The sequence below is a fragment of the Salmo salar genome, chromosome ssa15 (genome assembly GCF_905237065.1).
Source record: "Salmo salar chromosome ssa15, Ssal_v3.1, whole genome shotgun sequence".
NCBI classification, from domain to species: domain Eukaryota; kingdom Metazoa; phylum Chordata; class Actinopteri; order Salmoniformes; family Salmonidae; genus Salmo; species Salmo salar.
The window spans coordinates 40,905,857-40,926,082 of NC_059456.1; the positions used below are offsets into that span (position 1 = coordinate 40,905,857).

General features: G+C 44.6%; 1 protein-coding gene across 6 annotated transcripts in view; it reads left to right on the forward strand.

The window, feature by feature from the left end:
- LOC106571434 (atypical kinase COQ8A, mitochondrial) overlaps window positions 1-19,281 on the forward strand; it is a 32,923-nt gene extending 13,642 nt beyond the window's left edge. For 4 of the 6 annotated variants that reach the window (XM_014144527.2, XM_045695724.1, XM_014144529.2 and 1 more), the window contains 13 exons: window positions 180-575; window positions 670-736; window positions 6,300-6,374; window positions 11,148-11,273; window positions 13,331-13,416; window positions 13,697-13,837; window positions 14,542-14,623; window positions 15,633-15,726; window positions 16,795-16,936; window positions 17,162-17,269; window positions 17,469-17,534; window positions 17,626-17,712; window positions 17,891-19,281. In XM_014144527.2, coding sequence (XP_014000002.2) covers window positions 180-575; window positions 670-736; window positions 6,300-6,374; window positions 11,148-11,273; window positions 13,331-13,416; window positions 13,697-13,837; window positions 14,542-14,623; window positions 15,633-15,726; window positions 16,795-16,936; window positions 17,162-17,269; window positions 17,469-17,534; window positions 17,626-17,712; window positions 17,891-18,184 — 1,764 coding nt within the window. In that variant the 3' untranslated portion in view covers window positions 18,185-19,281. The remainder of the gene's footprint in view (window positions 1-179; window positions 576-669; window positions 737-6,299; window positions 6,375-11,147; window positions 11,274-13,330; window positions 13,417-13,696; window positions 13,838-14,541; window positions 14,624-15,632; window positions 15,727-16,794; window positions 16,937-17,161; window positions 17,270-17,468; window positions 17,535-17,625; window positions 17,713-17,890) is intronic. The other 2 variants (XM_014144530.2, XM_045695725.1) reach the window with 2 other exon arrangements.
- Window positions 19,282-20,226: the final 945 nt, after the last annotated feature.

The following is a 20,226-nucleotide window of genomic DNA, read 5'->3' on the forward strand; positions in this document are numbered from 1 at the left end:
TTGAGATCAGATTTATACATTTATTGATTAAAATTTTTAACAGATGACCTGAAAATATCTCGGCCTGAGTTTTTCCTGGTCAGGAAACATGGTCAAGAAAAACTCTGGCCCTATCCATACCAGTGAAACCACACCACAGCTCCTCATTGACCTCTTTCACTTCTGTGTATCTGTTTAAGGAGTTTGGTGGGCAGCAGCAGCAGAGTGCGTCTGATGACTTCCCAGCAGATATGGACAGCAAGTATGACTTCTCTGGAGCAGAAGGAAGCAACATGGACAGTGGGGAACACGTGGGGTCAGGGTTCCGGGATGAGGGGGGCTTCTCATCGGAGGGGACAGAGAGCGCAGACGGAGCGACCAGCGGGACATACAATGGCCAGGTCTCAGTAAAATCCAAGCTCTTTGAGGGCTACAAGGACCCCAGCAGCCAGTTCTCAGGACAGATCCGTTCCTACCGATCCTATAGCTCCTACCGCTCCTATCACCAGGACAGCTCGGGGGTTGGGGGCCTCACGGCCGAGGACATGGAGAAGGCTAGGGAGGCCAAGAGGAACGAGAAACCACACAAACAAATGGTACATCTACACCTCATCTCACTATTACCTGTGACTCCGAGATGTGCTGAGTGTGTATCTTGTCAACCACTGTGTTGTTCTGTCTCTGTTTTAGCTCAGTGAAAGGGCACGAGAGAGAAAGGTACCCGTGACACGGTTAGGGAGACTGGCCAATTTTGGAGGTAAGGCTAAGCATTATTTTGGTTTCTACTGTGCTCTTACAAATGTCAAGTGTATTATGTTGTTATTTTTAGGAGGGGAAGGTACTGAACATTTTATTGGATCAGTAACATGTTGCTGTTGACTACATTGCTGTGAGTGTTAAGAACTTGATCCTCGTAACTTGGGAATATTGATTTGGTGACATCAGCATAATGACAGAAATAGTGCTTTATTTCATCTTTTGTTTCTTGCTTGAGCTCACCTTTTATCCCCTTTTCATTTCATCCAATCACATTAAAGGAAAAGTATTATACAACTGATCAACACATGCCAAACCTTCTCTCCTACCCAAAAACGTTTAATGACCATCATTGCTGTAACCAGTGTCAATATTTATAATTAGAGCATGTATTTTTGAACCCTCTTACGTCATTAAGGGGGGATGGTCGATGATAAGGCAGAGGGACGGGGAGATTTGAATGCGGCGACCCAAGTGGGTGGGTAGTTTGTATTGTTTCTTTCCAGAATTCTAGGGTGGCTGGACAGAGCTAGGTGATGTGAAGGTTAGTTGTCTAGAGTGTTGTGACTACGGTGTGAACAGATGTTGGTGTCAATCAATCCCATTCTGTGCATTTTGTCGAGTTCTAGATGCTCTGTGCATGATCCTGTAATGTTAGTTGTGTTAGTTGTGGTTTAGGGTTGTTAGTGAGTTCTCCTCTGAGACCTGTCCTCTTCCCTTGACAGCCAAAGGGACAGATTGAGGCCTGGAGGTTAATCTGAACTTTGACCAGTAATAGGCCTGCAAAGCAGACTGCAGATTAGCTACTAGGGAGTTCTTAACTAGTCTGCTAGTGCCAGTCAGCTTCTGCCTCTTCAGAGAGATACCTTTACTGCTATCTACATGACCTGTACTGCACTAGCTTAAAGCACCTGTTTTTTCTCCGTGTGAATGAGATTTATTTTCATGGTTTTAGCAGTGTTTTATGTCATCAAAGGCAGTTTTATTTGGCTACCTGTAGATACAGAAGATGGATGGATGTATTGATATGGTGTTGAGAAGATCAAATTGTATTGGTCACATACACATTTAGCAGATGGTATTGCGGATATAGTGCAGTTATTGTGTTCCTAGCTCCAACAGTGCAGTAATATCTAACAGTACACAATAATACACACAAATTCAAAAGTAAAAGAATGGGATTAAGAGATATAGAAATATTAAGACAAGCAATGTCGGAGTCCGGAGTATAAATATATACTCTGTGTGTGTACAGTATTCCATCTACTACAGCTGTAGATGGGACGCAACGAGCTGTCTGTCATGTAAGCACTATGATATCTGAGCGTCCCACCACATCACCTTGGCTTGACTGAACAGGAGGAGGACAGAACACTACAGCTGTAGGCAGCAGAGGCTGAATGAGTCGGAGCTCATGTTATGATAAAGGGAGGTAGTGAGCAGCATTTCTAGCTGATATCCTGGCCTAGGTACAGCTGATCTCTGGGATCTGTACTGACAGCCGGCCCTGGCCTGCCCCGGCCTGGGTCATCCATCTCTCTGCCAGCATGCTGCACATTTTGTGGCTGTTTGGGAGGTTATCAGATCCACGCAGCGAGCCGATACTCAAGTGAGAGGAAAGCCACTTAGGTGCACCTGTTTACTCTGGGTCCATACATGGCCCTGACACCTTCTTTATACATTACAGGGCCAGCTCCGGCATTCTCTCTCTGTCAGGGCACCACACTACCACAAGCATCATGGGAGATTGGGCGGCGGGGCGGGTCTCGGAGAGGGATCTGCTGACGGATCACTCCATCATTCAGCTGGAAATCAGGGTTGCCGGGTTTGGGGGCATTTGAGTGATGTGGGTCTCAATAGATGGACACCTGTCAGTCCAGCACTCTGGAGCCTTATTGGTCTGCTCTCCCTCCCCATCATGGCTCAGGGGGATACCTGGTAGGCTGGCAACCCAGCCCAGGGCCCGCTCCTCCAGGGGAAAAGTGCTATACTGTCCCCCGAGGACTGACCATCAACTGGTCACACGTTGAGATAGAGTTGCTGACAGGCGATCCAGTTCCTGATGTCTGTTAGTCGGTGGGTTGGATTATGGATACATAAATGAACACCATGCAGGTTTCCTGTTCTCTCCTGGTTGTTATTGTGGGTTGGATTATGGATACATAAATTAACACCATGCTCTCTGAGTTTCAGTTCCCTTTGACAGGTAGTCATGATGCTTCAGGAAACACCACACATGGATGCTTCCATGGAGAGATTGTAGTCTTACCACGGAAGTTAGCAGGATGTTCAGAAGTTGTCTGACCAGTTGTCTTTTTATGAACCCCCAGCCCCCGCTGTTATTGTCAAGTCCTAAGCAAGCCATCTATTTTTCACCATAAACAAAACTCTCTATTTCTGTAAGGTGATCGGGGTGAGCCTGCAGCTTTGTGGTATGACAGTGTTAGGAGCTGACGGCGTAACTCAGTGTCACCCCTTTGAACTTCTGCAGGATTCTTTGACTTGACTGACAGAAGGACTTAGTCAGCTACTGCTCAGGAAGTTGAGCTATGATTGGATGCAGTTTACCAAGAACGGAGCAATCCTGAGGGAGTCTATGGGTGTAAACAAGATATCCTAATATCATGGTGAAGCTTTCTAAATGTGTTGCTTCGATTTATTCAGAGGACAATGTAACGTTAGTGAAGAAATCAGTTGCTGAACATATTTCAGAGTATATATATGCACATGCACACTATCAATGTGTCCTGCCAACAACCCTTAGGGATCTCTCCAGTGTAGGAAGTGCTACTCAATCATTGACAAGATTACACACACTGGTGTTTGGGAGCACAGGTACGGTGTCTTTTTAATCATTGGCATGATATGACCTAGAATTCAGCCTTGATGAAGGGGACAAGACTGGACTTGTTTTGGATATCTATCAAAGGTCATTGGTTCAAATGGTGCACGCTCGTCGACCACATTTAACTTAACAGCGTTTCAGGGGAGTCCCCAGCTGGTTTGTGCACAGTGATTTCTTATGGATAGTATTACGTCATGGTGGAGTTATATAACATACTAGTGTACTGTAGGAAGGCTGTACTGCCTGGCCTGTGCCCAAGCCTGTTTTTGTTTCTGTGCCATGTGGGTTGTGGTATAAAATGTTCTGAACTCAGCACTATTGATTAACATTTATATGCCATGGAATGAGCCAGTGAGCTGTGATCTTCATTCTGTGCTGTAGATATGGATGCCCCCCATATTCTCAGTACAGTGACACATAATTTTTCTGTGCCCACATTCCTACTTGCTTATTGACTAGAAAGTAGAGGACTATGCCAGAATGAATCGCAAAGGGATTTCATGTTTGTACATGGACTCGGTACTGGTACCCAATGTTTATAGCCAAGTTATCGTTTCTCATTGTGTATTTATTATTACGTGTTTTACTTTTCTATTATTTCTCTATTTTCTTTCTCTCTGCATTGTTAAGGGGCCCGTAAGTAAGCATCTCACTGTTAGTTAGCTGTTGTGATTTGATTTTTAGATGTGCTATCCAAAAAGGAAAAGGGGGGATTATTTAATAGACGACTGTTATAAACAAAAAGGTAAAATAATCACTGACACCAAAAATACCTTCTACATGTTTATTTATACTAAACTTCTGTTCATTTCTTAAGATAACATCTGTATGTAACAAAGTCTGAACTGAACTCCATCACTGTCTTAAATAGATGAGTGGCATAAGTGAATGTCCCATGAGCTACCAGGAACTGATTTGACCTGACTGATGTATCATGGGGAAGCAAAAGGCTGTGGGAAGCAATTTATAGGTGTACCTGGGATGTTCTGTACAATATGGAAAATAAGAAAATGTACATATCAAAGGCTGGTTTGCCTTAAGGAGGGCACAATCATCTGAATGTTGCAGACAGAAATAACATATAGTAGGGTGTCTACCCACTCTGCCCAGAGTGGCCGAAAATGCGCTTTGGTGATGAAATGTTACTTCCTTATGTTATAAAATAAATTTTACCAAGACATGATTGTAAATGTTCTGAATCGTTCAGTGGGGTCTTTCTCTAACATATCATTAACATGATATCCTAAAAGTAAGATTTTGTAACCTAATTAACCGAATACATCCCATAATAAGCACCGAGCTCTGTTGACATAGCAGAGCCGGTTTCTCATAACAATTTGAGGATTTTACATTTTGTGGTCGTCGCCTTCAAAGTTGTTTCCGCGGGTCGCAAGATTGGCACGAAACGAGCTGAATTACATGTAAAAGAAAGCTTGGTATACGCTCAGTGTTCCGTTGACATTTCACAGATACTCTTGGTTTTTGTGAGAAATCTTCGAAAAAGAATCGGAATTAATGTCATGTCTCAAAATCGATATCCGTCTTTCCTCTATTGTTTTATGTCCTTTGGATTCGAGAAGATGACTAGTTCAAAAAAAATTCCCCCTCATCAATCTACACACTAGACCCCATAATGACAAAGCAAAAACAGATTTTTAGAAATTTTTGCAAATGTATTAAAAATGGAATATCACATTTACATAAGTATTTATTTAGACACTTTTACTCAGTACTTTGTTGAAGCACCTTTGGCAGAGATTACAGCCTTGCGTCTTCTTGAGTATGACTCTACAAACTTGGCACACCTGTATTTGGGGAGTTTCGCCCATTTCCTTTTCTGCATATCCTCTCAAGCTCTGTCAGGTTGGATGGGGAGCGTCGCTGCACAGCTATTTTCAGGTCTCTCCAAAGATGTTAGATCGGGTTCAAGTCCGGTCTCTGGCTGGGCCACTAAAGGACATTCAGAGACTTGTCCCGAAGCCACTCCTGCGTTGTCTTGGCTGTGTGCTTAGGGTCGTTGTCCTATTGGAAGGTGAACCAGTCTGAGTTCCTGAGCACTCTGGAGCAGGTTTTCATCAAGGATCTCTCTGTACTTTTCTCTACGGACAATTCTTTCGACCTCATGGCTTGGTTTTTGCTCTGACATGCACTGTCAACTGTGGGACCTTATATAGACAGGTATGTGCCTTTCCAAATCATGTCCAATCAATAGAATTTACCACAGGTGGACTCCCAAGTTGTAGAAACATCTCAAGGATGATAAATGGAAACAGGATGCACTTCAGCTCAATTTCGAGTCTCATAGCAAAGGGTTTGAATACTTATGTAAATAAGGTATTTCTGTTTTTTATTTTTAAATGTGCAAAAATGTCTGTAAACCTTTTTTTGCTTCTTCGTTATGGGGTAATGTGTGTAGATTGCCAAATTTCTTTATTCCATTTTAGAATTAAAAGGGAAGGGGTCTGAATACTTTCCGAATGCACAATTAACATTATTTTACCCATCTGTCAAAAGAAGCATTTTTGATTGGACACCCTACATATATAAAGCTGATATGATTCCTTACGCTACATGACAGAGAACCATGTCTGTTCTACACAAACTATTTCTATCTGAACGTCCCGTACGTTGTACCCTACTGAATGACCCAGATCTTAACACCATGTTATGTCAGGATGGGTTGTTGTGTGATTGTTAACACTGTGGGTTGTGTCTACAGGTCTTGCTGTAGGGCTGGGCTTTGGAGCGCTGGCTGAGGTAGCAAAGAAGAGTATGAGGCCAAGTGAGGAAAACGGTAACTGTTTAACATAAACTGATTTCGATGGTAACTGGAAACAGGCTTATGTTTCACATTACGTGTACAAGCATGCACACTCACGTACTAGACACTTACCCAGCAGTAACATGCAGGCAATGTCCCCTTTGACATGTCTGACATGATTTAATTCTTCTAAGAATTACATTGTAACCTATTTCATTTGCATGCATTGGACGAGGGCATGATATGATGATGTCACCTATGCAGAGAGGCATAATTCCTATCATAATTCATTGTAGTTTAACACACTAGGCTATAGTTCTTAGACTCTACTGTAGCTGGGCTCAGTTGATGAGTGTGGTCTTAGCTCTTACAAAAAATAAGTGGAGGTGGTTTAGCAGTCTAATGTAGTGCAGGGGAGATGGACATTATAGAGCCATTCACAGAGCTAATTAGTTACATGCACACAATAATGCGATTTTATTGTGGATAATCAGATTAATATAATGCTTTGCAAGAAGAATGATTTCCCTAATAATCCTGTTTTACATGGACACATCTGAAATCCGGCTACCTGATGGTACTAAGATAAAGGCAGAAAATCACCAATCAAAATAAACTTTTCTACCACAGCGACCATTTTATTTTTTGGAAGCATGTTTGGTTCTGAGTTCAATGTGTATGTGAAAACGACTTCTAAAACGCATACATTCTGTTGTTCTGAACTCCACCCACGCTAGAGGGAGGCTCGCTGGTGCTGGCACATTCGCAGATCAAATCCACCGCTGAAACGCCGACTAGGGTGTTTACACGTCCTAATCATTTGAAAGATTGCTCAGAAAGCCAGGTGTTTTAATCGGCGTATGCTTACTTCGACTTTGACCTTCCGCCGATGTAAAGATAAGCAGAGTAAGGTGTTTATATGACTATTGCATAGTCTGCCTACCGCTATACTCTGTTTAATATTGAATTATTACTGTGCATGTAAACATACTCATTGAGTGCATTTACATGCATACTAATAATTTGATATTAAACTTATTATGGCAGTAGGCAGACTATGCAATAAGCAGAGTAAGGTGTTTATATGACTCTTAAAATCGGCGGAAGGTCAAAATCGAAGTAAGCGTACGCCGATTACAACCCCTTGTTTTCTTTTGAATTATTAGGACATGTAAACCACTTAATTGGCGTTCCAGTGGTGTATTGATCTGCGCCAGCACCGGTAGCGTCTACCTCCCTCTTTTGCCCGAGTGAAGTGAGTTTGGAAAAACTAAAAGTACGCATCAATAGTTTTCCTCCATGCAAACTTTATATGTCCAAACTCCAAATCAAATAGGCCGTGCCAAAGAAAATCACATGATTGGACATTTTCTGCATTTATCAAGTCTTGTCAGGTAGCCTGATTTCAGATGTGTCCATGTAAAGAGGATTATTAGGGAAATCCTTCTTCTTGCAAAGCATGTAAACGTTTTAAACATACTATTATATTAGTCTGATTATCAACAATAGTCATATTATTGTGTGCATGTAACTGTGCTCATTGTCTCCTTTAATACCCAGGAAGAGAGACAGTACATGGAATCTAGGGCTTTGAATTGAGATCAACCTTTAATCCAAGGAGTTATCAGAAATGATCAAACTTGATAAGTCATAGATGGTATTCAAGCACACATTCATTCTAAAATGAGCACCATTTCTGCACAATACAGAGTGAGTATGTAGTGGTAGAGTATAGTTTGTCATCAGAGCGCATAAGAAAAAAACTACTTTGGGGACTATCAAATCAAATTTATTTATATAGCCCTTCTTACAGCAGCTGATATCTCAAAGTGCTGTACAGAAACCCAGCCTAAAACCCCAAACAGCAAGCAATGCAGGTGTAGAAGCATGGTGGCTAGGAAAAACTCCCTAGAAAGGCCAAAACCTAGGAAGAAACCTAGAGCGGAACCAGGCTATGAGGGGTGGCCAGTCCTTTTCTGGCTGTGCCGGGTAGAGATTATAACAGCACATGGCCAAGATGTTCAAATGTTCATAAATGACCAGCATGGTCAAATAATAATAATCATAGTAGTTGTCGAGGGTGCAACAAGTCAGTAACACAAGAGTAAGTGTCAGTTGGCTTTTTCATAGCCGATCTTTGAGAGTAACTCTACCGCTCCTGCTGTCTCTAGAGAGTTGAAAACAGCAGGTCTGGGACAGGTAGCACGTCCGGTGAACAGGTCAGGGTTCCATAGCTGCAGGCAGAACAGTTGGAACTGGAGCAGCAGCACGGCCAGGTGAACTGGGGACAGCAAGGAGTCATCAAGCCAGGTAGTCCTGAGGCATGGTCCTAGGGCTCAGGCCCTCCGAGAGAGAGAGAAAGAAAGAGAGAATTAGAGAGAGCATATTTAAATTCACACAGGACACCGGAAAAGACAAGAGAAATACCCCAGATGTGACAGACTGACCCTAGCCCCCTGACACACAAACTACTGCAGCATAAATACTGGAGGCTGAGACAGGATAGGTCAGGAGACACTGTGGCCCCATCCGATGAAACCCTCGGACAGGGCCAAACAGGTAGGATATAACCCCACCCACTTTGCCAAAGCACAGCCCCCACACCACTGGAGGGATATCTCCAACCACCAACATACCATCCCGGGACAAGGCCGAGTATAGCCCACAAAGCTCTCCGCCACGGCAAAACCCAAGGGGGGGCGCCAACCCAGACAGGAAGACCACGTCAGTGACTCAACCCACTCAAGTGACGCACCCCTCCCAGGGACGGCATGGAAGAACACCAGTAAGCCAGTGACTCAGCCCCTGTAATAGGGGTAGAGGCAGAGAATCCCAGTGGAAAGAGGGGAAACCGGCCAGGCAGAGACAGCAAGGGCAGTTTGTTGCTCCAGCCTTTCCGTTCACCTTCACACCCCTGGGCCAGACTACACTTAATCATAGGACCTACTGAAGAGATGTGTCTTCAGTAAAGACTTAAAGTAAAGGTTGAGACTGAGTCTGCGTCTCTCACATGGGTAGGCAGACTATTCCATAAAAATGGAGCTCTATAGGAGAAAGCCCTGCCTCCAGCTGTTTGCTTAGAAATTCTAGGAACAATTAGGAGGCCCGCGTCTTGTGACCGTAGCGTACGTGTAGGTATGTACGGCAGGACCAAATCGGAAAGATAGGTAGGAGCAAGCCCATGTAATGCTTTGTAGGTTAGCAGTAAAACCTTGAAATCAGCCCTTGCCTTAACAGGAAGCCAGTGTAGGGAGGCTAGCACTGGAGTAATATGATAAAATGTCTTGGTTCTAGTCAGGATTCTAGCAGCCGTATTTAGCACTAACTGAAGTTTATTTAGTGCTTTATCCGGGTAGCCGGAAAGTAGAGCATTGCAGTAGTCCAACCTAGAAGTAACAAAAGCATGGATTAATTTTTCTGCGTCATTTTTGGACAAAGTTTCTGATTTTTGCAATGTTACGTAGATGGAAAAAAGCTGTCCTTGAAACAGTCTTGATATGTTCTTCAAAAGAGAGATCAGGGTCCAAAGTAACTGTAGTCTACTCTTTATCCAGTGCACTGCTCTCTAAAGTTCTGGTAATGAAGAGCGCTCTGGGGTAAACAGAGCAGCAGCAGACAGAGTAGCAGCAGCAGACAGAGTAGCAGCAGCAGACAGAGTAGCAGCAGCAGCAGCAGCAGCAGCAGCAGCAGCAGACAGAGTAGCAGCAGCAGCAGCAGACAGAGTAGCAGCAGCAGCAGCAGACAGAGTAGCAGCAGCAGCAGCAGACAGAGTAGCAGTAGCAGCAGCAGACAGAGTAGTAGTAGCAGCAGCAGCAGCAGACAGAGTAGCAGCAGCAGCAGCAGCAGCAGACAGAGTAGCAGCAGCAGCAGACAGAGTAGCAGCAGCAGCAGCAGCAGCAGACAGAGTAGCAGCAGCAGCAGACAGAGTAGCAGCAGCAGCAGACAGAGTAGCAGCAGCAGCAGACAGAGTAGCAGCAGCAGCAGCAGACAGAGTAGCAGCAGCAGCAGCAGCAGACAGAGTAGCAGCAGCAGCAGCAGACAGAGTAGCAGCAGCAGCAGTGTGCCTGAGGTTACAGTCCTTTTTTTAAATCTCCTTCTGCTCATAAAGCCTTAATACGCACTGCTCCTGCTGTTGATGTCACAGTGTGGCCCACTGACACACATTCTCCCCCTCACTCCACCTGGGCTGCCTGGCAGGCGCCCTCAAGCAGGGAGAGAGAGGCACATCTGGGGGCTTCAAACCAGACAGACTGGTTCCGCTACACAAAACACTACCTAGGACGGGAGATTTTTTTTATCCTGCTTTTAATTAAGTCAGTTGGTTTATGAAAATGCCCAGTTTTCTATAATTAATATGTTACATCGTACAAGCTGATACAATAACAGAATATGGACTAAACAAACTGTACAGTACTGGCAGGAAAGACATCCACAATTCACGTCTCTGCAGTCTTCTAGTAAACACGTTTAAGTTGTCTCTCTGATAGATGGGAATGGGGTGTGAGGAAGAGCGCTGGTGTTCTCTACCATGTCTTGAGAGAGTATCAATAGCATGGACGTGACACTTCTCTCACCGCATTAGGCCTTCTCCTCAGTCAGGAATCACCACTGGTTTGAGTAAATAGTGTTGCCGTTAGATGCTATTTATGAAAGCATTATCTCCCTTAAGCCAGACCTGCACTATCTATCCACAAAACCCATGAGATTCAACATTAGTTTGCCTCTCACCAGGATAATCACTACAACTACATTTTCCACGCCAACCTCGGAGTTTAGCATAGAGCTGACTGTTATTTCTCCCCTCAGCTGACAAGAAGGCCGTTCTGGACTCCAGTCCGTTCCTATCAGAGGCTAACGCAGAGCGGATCGTCAGGACGCTGTGCAAGGTCCGCGGAGCTGCACTCAAACTGGGCCAGATGCTCAGCATTCAAGGTGACTACTGGCAAACCTTGATCCTGTGTGTTTTATTTGTGTCTGGGCCATTCCCTCTGTTTACTGCCTTCTTCAACTGTGTCTACTGTGCTGCAGCGTGGCAGGCTTCATGACCCTTAACCCTAGTGTCACGGCACTCATGAGTCATCTTCATAACCTCTACTGGGCCTCCCTCCAGCCTCTGTAGATCAGAGTTATTTCTGGCCTCTCCCACCTCACTGGCATCTATCTATTCATACATCTCCCAGTTCACCACACCTCCGGTCAGATCACAACAACACACAACACTTATTTTAGCCTGGCTGGACCCTGCTGTGTTGCCCTTGACATTGACTTTTTACTGGCCTCCTAGCTTGCCAACTTGTCTGCTTGTCTATCTGGGCTGGGTTGTTTGTTTTTGGGAATCTGAGTGGGGTTCTGATTTTAAAAATAGATTGCCCCCTGCACACAGCCTTGCCCGCCCTTCTGAGTGTTGGCACGCAAAGCGTGCTCTCATAGTGCTGCTTGGCGCTGAGTCAGATTAGTGCTCGAAGTTTGTCAAGCAGGTACAGCTTTAGAGGGAAGCTTACCCCTCGAGCCCCTAATTTGAGTAGTCGCTATCCAGCCAAGCCTGCCTATAGGTCTGCATGGTCACCATGGAGATGGCGTCACAAATCCTGAGCATTGTAATGTGTAGGATATAGGGGAGAAAGGGTTTCTAACTGCTCCAGCTAGCTGGTAAACAGTGTCACAGACCCAGCATAAGATTAATGCAACTCAATGCACAGGGCAATGGGGGCGGCAGGTAGCCTAGTGGTTAGAGTGTTGGGTCAGTAACCGAAAGGTTGCTGGATCAAATCCCCAAGCTGAGGAGGTAAAAATCTGTCGTTCTGCCCCTGAACAAGGCAGTTAACCCACTGTTCCTAGGGCGTCATTGTAAATAAGAATTTGTTCTTAACTGACTTGTCTCGTTAAATAAAGGTTAAATCATGTATTTATTTTAAATGGCATTCTCCCGCCATTCCCATGTCAGTTGTGTGACACGTACCAAATTTACTATTGATGGACAGCAACAGCCAAGGCATTGCCAGGGCTAAAAATAAGCCACCAACTATGTCAGAACTGTGACCTTTGAGTTTGAAGTGACCGGCCTCTGATATTTCCGCTGATATTTCCCTATGTAAACTGATAGTGTCTAGGCTAATGTCCTTTGTTCTAAAACGTGTTGAATGATTTTAGATAAAAACTGGTTTTCAAACTGGCTTGGTATTCTAGGAAGGTTGTTGCATAGCAATGGCTGTCTAATCATAACAGAAAAACGTGTCTGTTCAGCAGTCCTCATCCAAGTTAGGATAAACGTACATGACGATAATCAGTAATTTACAGTAAGACAAAGGTAAAATCACCATTACTTCAGTTGATCCCTCCATTTATTAAGTGCAGCCGACGCTTAAACGAGAGAAGTAATTCTCAGGTCAGAAAACAGGCCGACAGATGTGATTCAGAGAATAGGTGAGTGTTCTGCTGACCACTGTGTTTTGGGTTTTATTTAATCTGTGTTTGATGCCATTCTCCTCTGCTGCCTTTTTCCACTTGTTGTCGGAATGGTGACCCGGTTATAGATCTTTCCCACAATGCTCTGCAGCCCAGCTCCCACCACGTTGTTGCTATAATACATCTGAGGGACCGTTTTAAGGCACTGCCAGCTAAAGCTATGTGAAGATTGTTGCTGTGCCAAATGTGTTTGCCTCCCAGAGACGTTTAGTGAACACTGGCGAGGACTTGTGATAATCTCCGTGATTGAACTGTTTACTGTGATAAGGCCCAGAGGCGCCAAGGGTTTAAAGATGATTTATAGACCTGTGATTGTTCATTTATTACTCAACTTGTTGGAGTTGAACTGAACAGGATACTGCGATTAAGACCTGTGATTTCCTTTCCTGTGTTGGTGCAAAGTGTAATGAACAGGTTGACAGACAGGAACAACATGGCTTGTCTCATGTTTTGTTCTGACTGTTGTATGTCAGTCTATGATCAGTCATTCACTTTCATCTCTCTCCTCTGTCCTTCTCCTTCAGATGATGCCTTCATCAACCCCCAGCTGGCCAAGATCTTTGAGCGTGTGAGACAGAGTGCAGACTTCATGCCCATCAAACAGATGACGGTAAGGTTTCACCTTTAATAACCTGCTCTTAAGTCCCCTCCTCACTAGTCCTTTAGCCTCTTGCTAGAAAGAGGTACTAGAAAACAAATTAGTATCACGCAGCTCTCTGAATCATTAGTCAGTAAGACAAGAAGGTGAAAAACAGATTACGATCAGATCTGTTGAACCCCAGTCTTTTAATGAGGGCCCATAACTGAAGACTAACGCCCATCTCCGTGACAGACAAACCAATGGCAGCTCCCTCAACAGTGTATATGTGGTTGTGTTCCTGTCCCTGCAGAAGTCCATCAACAACGACCTGGGCCCTAACTGGAGGGACAAGCTGGAGTCGTTTGAGGAACGTCCGTTTGCTGCAGCCTCCATCGGACAGGTCCATCTGGCTAAGATGAAGAATGGCAAGGAGGTGGCCATGAAGATCCAGGTGAGATAGAGAAACCTGCTGCTGCTTATTCTGGAGTTACAGATAGAAATGTAAGGAATAGAGCTGAGCGGACATGATTCCCTACTCTATATGACAGACTATCTTTTAGAAACAATACAGAACGTTCAGATAGAAATGTAACGTTGCACCCTCCTAAAAAGTCCCCTAGTAATAGTACAAGTTCACATTAACGCACACAGTATAGGCTTTTTACAACCTCATTAAAGGTATCTTGCATCGTCACGTTGTAGAAGTCCACAGTGTAGAGATGACCGATGTTGAATGTCAGCAGTGACCACCAGCATTGGCTCTGCAATCTGATTGCTTTTCTGCTGTTCTCATGGCTGCATTGAAGGCAGTGCTCGTCTTTTCAAGAAGAAATCAAACAAGTCTATTTTTTTTTCAACTTTTTAAGCACTTGGGAATCTTACGTGTCAACTCAGTATTGTTTATCTAAATTGTATTAGAGTAAGCTCTTCCCACATGTTCACCAGTCAAAAGACCTACAGCATGGAAAGCATGTTTGTTATAAACTGTATAGGTTTATCTCAAATTGTATATAGACAAGAGCTAAGTGCTCCATTAGCATGTCCCATATACAATATAACGGCAGTTTTGTTTTCACGTCAGGGCAGGTTTATGTCAAACTGGTAAACATGGTTGTTTCATCATGCTGTTTCTCCTGCTCTGTTTGTCCCATGCAGTACCCCGGAGTGGCTAAGAGCATCGACAGTGACGTCAACAACCTGATGACCCTCCTCACCATGAGCAACGCGCTGCCTGAAGGTGACGACCCCTGGAGGGATTGAATTTGTTATTTATGGGCTCATACTATACACAACTGACATAGCATGACATAGTCCAATCACATGTATGACATGGCTCACATTACGTACAATAGTGGGGATTTTCCAGCCCCCCTCCCTATAAGCAAACACTATTATCCTGTTCCGATCCTGCTCTCACACGCATGCAGTGTCACAGACAGCAGAGAAGAGACCATCATTGATCCTCGGTAGGGTGACTCGTTCACATCAGTCAGGGCTTCCACTGAGCCAGGAACGATTGGAGCACACATCCTCTACGTGAAAGAGAAATTATAATCAACCCCTCTCTCTCTCTCTCTCTCTCTCTCTCTCTCTCTCTCTCTCTCTCTCTCTCTCTCTCTCTCTCTCTCTCTCTCTCTCTCTCTCTCTCTCTCTCTTCTGCTCACCCTCTCCCTCCCTCTCTCTCTCTCTCTCTTCTGCTCACCCTCTCCCTCCCTATCTCTCTCTCTCTTCTGCTCACCCTCTCCCTCCCTATCTCTCTCTCTCTTCTGCTCACCCTCTCCCTCCCTATCTCTCTCTCTCTTCTGCTCACCCTCTCCCTCCCTATCTCTCTCTCTCTTCTGCTCACCCTCTCCCTCCCTATCTCTCTCTCTCTTCTGCTCACCCTCTCCCTCCCTATCTCTCTCTCTCTTCTGCTCACCCTCTCCCTCCCTATCTCTCTCTCTCTTCTGCTCACCCTCTCCCTCCATCTCTCTCTCTCTTCTGCTCACCCTCTCCCTCCCCATCTCTCTCTCTCTCTTCTGCTCACCCTCTCCCTCCCTATCTCTCTCTCTCTTCTGCTCACCCTCTCCCTCCCCATCTCTCTCTCTCTTCTGCTCACCCTCTCCCTCCCCATCTCTCTCTCTCTCTTCTGCTCACCCTCTCCCTCCCCATCTCTCTCTCTCTTCTGCTCACCCTCTCCCTCCCCATCTCCCTCTCTCTTCTGCTCACCCTCCCTATCTCTCTCCCTCTGTTTAAATCTTGTGCAGGTCTCTTCCCTGAGCATTTGATTGAGGTGATGAGCAGAGAGCTGGCGCTGGAATGTGATTACATAAGAGAGGCCAAATGTGCCAAGAAATTCAAGTGAGTAATGAAAACAACAAGCTTCTTCTTAAAGACCACCTCCCTGTAACTACTTTCATCATCTAACCTAAGTCATTGCTCTGCTCGTGAAATGAAAAGTAAAGGGGGTAAAATTGCTATATTTTGGATGAAGTTGGCCTGTATGGGCTAAGAATAGCCGCTCTAGCCCTCTGGGGAGCATTAGGTTTTGATATGAAGGTGCACCATTTGGCTTGCAGCCAGCTTTTAAATATAGACATACTGGAAATAATACAAGGAGACAACAAGCACCCCCTCCGCATGCCCTCTCCTCATGTCCCCTGTCCCCGTTCCATGATCTGTTGACGGGCAGGCAGGGTGAGGGTTTATGTCCAGAGCGGCGGCTCCTGTTACACACGCAGTACACACCAGCTGTGGATGACATATGCTTTTCACCTTGACTGTAGACAGTGACACCTCTCCCGTCTATGCATAGTCATACAGTACATGGTTCACCCTCCCCATTAAGCAGTGATTTCTACAGCCCAAGCACATGGAGTTAGTGGAGACATCGGAGGGTTATTTGAGGGATTGTGGCGACGCAATGAGCTGCTGTTGTTGAGGACACTCACTGATTTTATTTATTTGTATTTAACCTTTATTTAACTAGGCAAGTCATTTAAGAACAAATTCTTATTTACAATGACGTCCTACCCCGGGCCAAACCCTAACGACACTGGGCCAATTGTGCGCCACACTATGGGACTCCCAATCACGGCCGGATGTGATACAGCCTGGAATCTAACCAGGGACTGTAGTGTGACGCCTCTTGGACAGAGATGCAGTGCCTTAGACCGCTGCGCCACTCGGGAGCCCTACACTACACTGATGAATCTGTGTAGTTTGAAAAGAGGATCATGTGGTGATATTTTAAACTCACATAGGACTATAATGCTATTTGCAAACTAAAGATCCCGTGAATCTTTGTCACAATTCATGTACATATACTCCCATTTAGTCCTAATTGCTGACTTATCCAGCAGTAGTTTTCAGAGCTGTATGTTGTTGTTCCTGTGTCTGATGAGTGTTGCATGTATGTGACTGGTACAGAGAGCTGCTGAAAGACCATCCGTTCTTCTACGTACCAGACGTAATAGATGAGCTGAGCAGCAACGCCGTCCTCACCACAGAGCTGGTACCAGGCTTCCCTCTGGACCAGGCTGAACAACTCTCCCAGGAACTCAAGAACGAGGTCAGCACATGCTGCAACTTTATTCAATAACCAAAAAATTGCACCATTCTGGTGATTACTACTTACCTACTGTATATTGTGGAATGTGTGTGTTCTCTTGCCAAGCTTGTGTTAGACAAACGCCACCACAACAACCTTTCTCCGTCAACTCATACACCAGTGTAATACTGCCCCTTGGTGGCCACACTGCAGAATGAAAATGAGATCTCTCTCTCTCTCTGTCAGATCTGTGAGAATATCCTGAAGCTGTGTTTGAGGGAGCTGTTTGAGTTCAGATACATGCAGACGGACCCCAACTGGTCCAACTTCTTCTACGACCCGCAGACACACAGGGTGAGTCTGCCTTTTAACTCTAGTTATCGATTTCATCATTAGAGTCCGCTGATTTTGATGACCCTCCTCAAGGTCCTCTCTGTTTAAATGTAAATACGGTGTCTTCTGTAGAGTCAAGCCTATACAGTAACCCCCATCCAGTTGCACGATTTTGCTGAATGCTTAGAATAACTAAACATTGCCACTGTTTCATCCGTAGGTTGCGTTGTTGGATTTCGGCGCAACGAGAGGATTTAGTGAAGACTTCACTGACATCTACATTGAGGTGAGCTATTGGGCTATATCCCCCAACAAAACATAACCGACCATAATGATTTCTTTCTACGTGTGTGACATATTTTTCTTGTTTTAACCAGCTCATCAAGTCTGCAGCAGAGGGAGACAGAGAGGGGGTTCTGAAGAGATCAAGAGACATGAAGTTCCTCACAGGTTATGAGTCAAAGGTGAGTGACTTCATTCTTAACACATGCATCAATAATTGTGTATACCATTTTTTATTTAGTCACAATGAATTCAGAAGGCTCTTCATTGCTCTATGGCATAAACTTAGTAGTGAACACTTAACTTAATTTCAAAACACACACTCTGGTTATTACTGAGTATGTTCTGCCCGTCCCTCAGTCCATGGAGAACGCCCATGTGGATGCGGTGATGATCCTGGGTGAGGCCTTCGCCTCCACGGAGCCCTTTAACTCCGGGGCCCAGAGCACCACGGAGCGCATCCACAACCTGATCCCCGTGATGCTGAAGCAGCGCCTCACCCCGCCCCCTGAGGAGACCTACTCCCTCCACCGCAAGATGGGCGGCTCCTTCCTCATCTGCTCCCGCCTTGACGCCAAGCTCAGCTGCAAGAACATGTTCCAGGAAGCTTATAACAACTACTGGAGGGACCGCCCCAACCGACCAAGCCAGTGATGGACACTGCAGAGGGCCAATCGCAGGGCTACGGCACCAGGGTTAGAGAGGGTGTGGACGTTGAACCAGCCTAGCCAGACTTGCTCTGCTGTAAATTGAATGTAAATGAATGGCACTTTTCCTCGTCCCTCCCCCGAACCTGTCTTTTTTTGTTGTGTTATTCGGAGTATATTAACCATGGCTGTCCAGTTAACATATTCACAAGACGTATGAGATGGTTGTATAGGTTGAGTTAACTGGAATGAATGCTATGACGAGTGTCTCGAGCAAGAATTGTAAAGCGATTGTGAAATCAAGACATTTGGTTATGATGCTATCTAATGGGCATAAAACACAAGGTAATGTATTGCAGAACAGTGACCTACTTACTGTTGATCACCTACATTTTCCAGAATGTGGAAGTAGTGCTAGTGTCATGAGGACAAAGCAAATGTGATGCGTGAATGGGAGTTTAAGTCACACTTATGCATAGTGCACACATTACCAGGGTACAGACCAATTCCTGTTGAGGGAGAAGATTTTGAGGACAATCTCCTATTTAGCCTGTCCCTATAAGAAACGCATGACATTTTGGGCCACCTGAAATATCATAGTAGATTTATCAATGAGATGGCACTGTCAAGACATCAGTTGTTTCTGGTGGTTGATGGATGGATCATTCGAGATGGGTTTACTTCCAGTGCCTGAAGAAATAATAACGTGTTCTCATTGACTAATCTACTTTACTCTGGACCTGTAGCACAAAAATTGAGTGTTTTAGCACCCGTGTTGTTCCTGTGGGCCTGTGACATGTTGAGTAGGTTTTCCTTTATCATCAGGGGGATGACAACAGCAGGGTTTGCATCAGTTTAGAAAACACTAACTTCTGTTTTGTCATTTACTTTGTGGTGGAAAGACAGTTGAGGCAAAATGAAAGTGATCCTAAATCACTTAGTGTGAATAAATGCAAATGTGCCTATAATTTTTCTAGGATGTATAGAAAAACAACGCTATGTCTCTTTATATTGATATCAGAAGTTTGAAAAACATGGTTTTTACATTTTCTAATCAATGGCATTCTTAATACAAGGGTTGTGATTAAATATGAAAATATGAAATATTTGATTCAACACTTGTCCCAATCAATGTTGCGTTGCATGTGTACGCTTTAATGAAAATCAGAACTATGAGAAACTTACATTTTTTAAATACATTTGTACTTTAAGTCCATCTACAGAGACGGAAATTCCTCACAAAACACAGATGCATTGGGAAAGTATTCAGACCCCTTGACTTTTTACATGTTACGTTACAGCCTTATTCTAAAATTGATTAAATAAAACATTTCTCAATCTGCACACTATAACCCATGATGACAAAGCGAAAACAGGTTTAGAATTTTTTGCAAATGTATTAAAAATAAAAACATACCTTATTTACATAAATATTCAGACCCTTCGCTATGAGACTTGAAATTGAGCTCAGGTGCATCCTGTTTCCATTGATCATCCTTGATGTTTTCTACAACTTGATTGGAGTCCACCTGTGGTAAATGTAAGTGATTGGACATGATTTGGAAAGGCACACACCTGTCTATATAAAAGGTCCAACAGTTAACAGTGCATGTCAGAGCAAAAACCAAGCCATGAGGTCGAAAGAATTCTCTCTAGAGCTCCAAGGCAGGATTGTGTCGAGGCACAGATCTGGGGAAGGATACCAAAAAATATCTGCAGCACTGAAGGTCCCCAAGAACACAGTGGCCTCCATCATTCTTAAATGGAAGAAGTTTGGAACCACCAAGACTCTTCCGAGAGCTGGCTGCCCGGCCAAACTGAGCAATGAGGGGAGAAGGGCCTTGGTCAGGGAGGTGACCATCTCTGCAGTACTCCACCAATCAGGCCTTTATGGTAGAGTGGCCAGACGGAAGCCACTCCTCAGTAAAAGTCAGCCCACATGACAACCTACTTGAGGTTTGCTAAAAGACTCTGAAGGACTCTAGAAACCAAGAGTGAACTCTTTGGCCTGATTGCTAAGCTTCACATCTGGAGGAAACCTGGCACCAT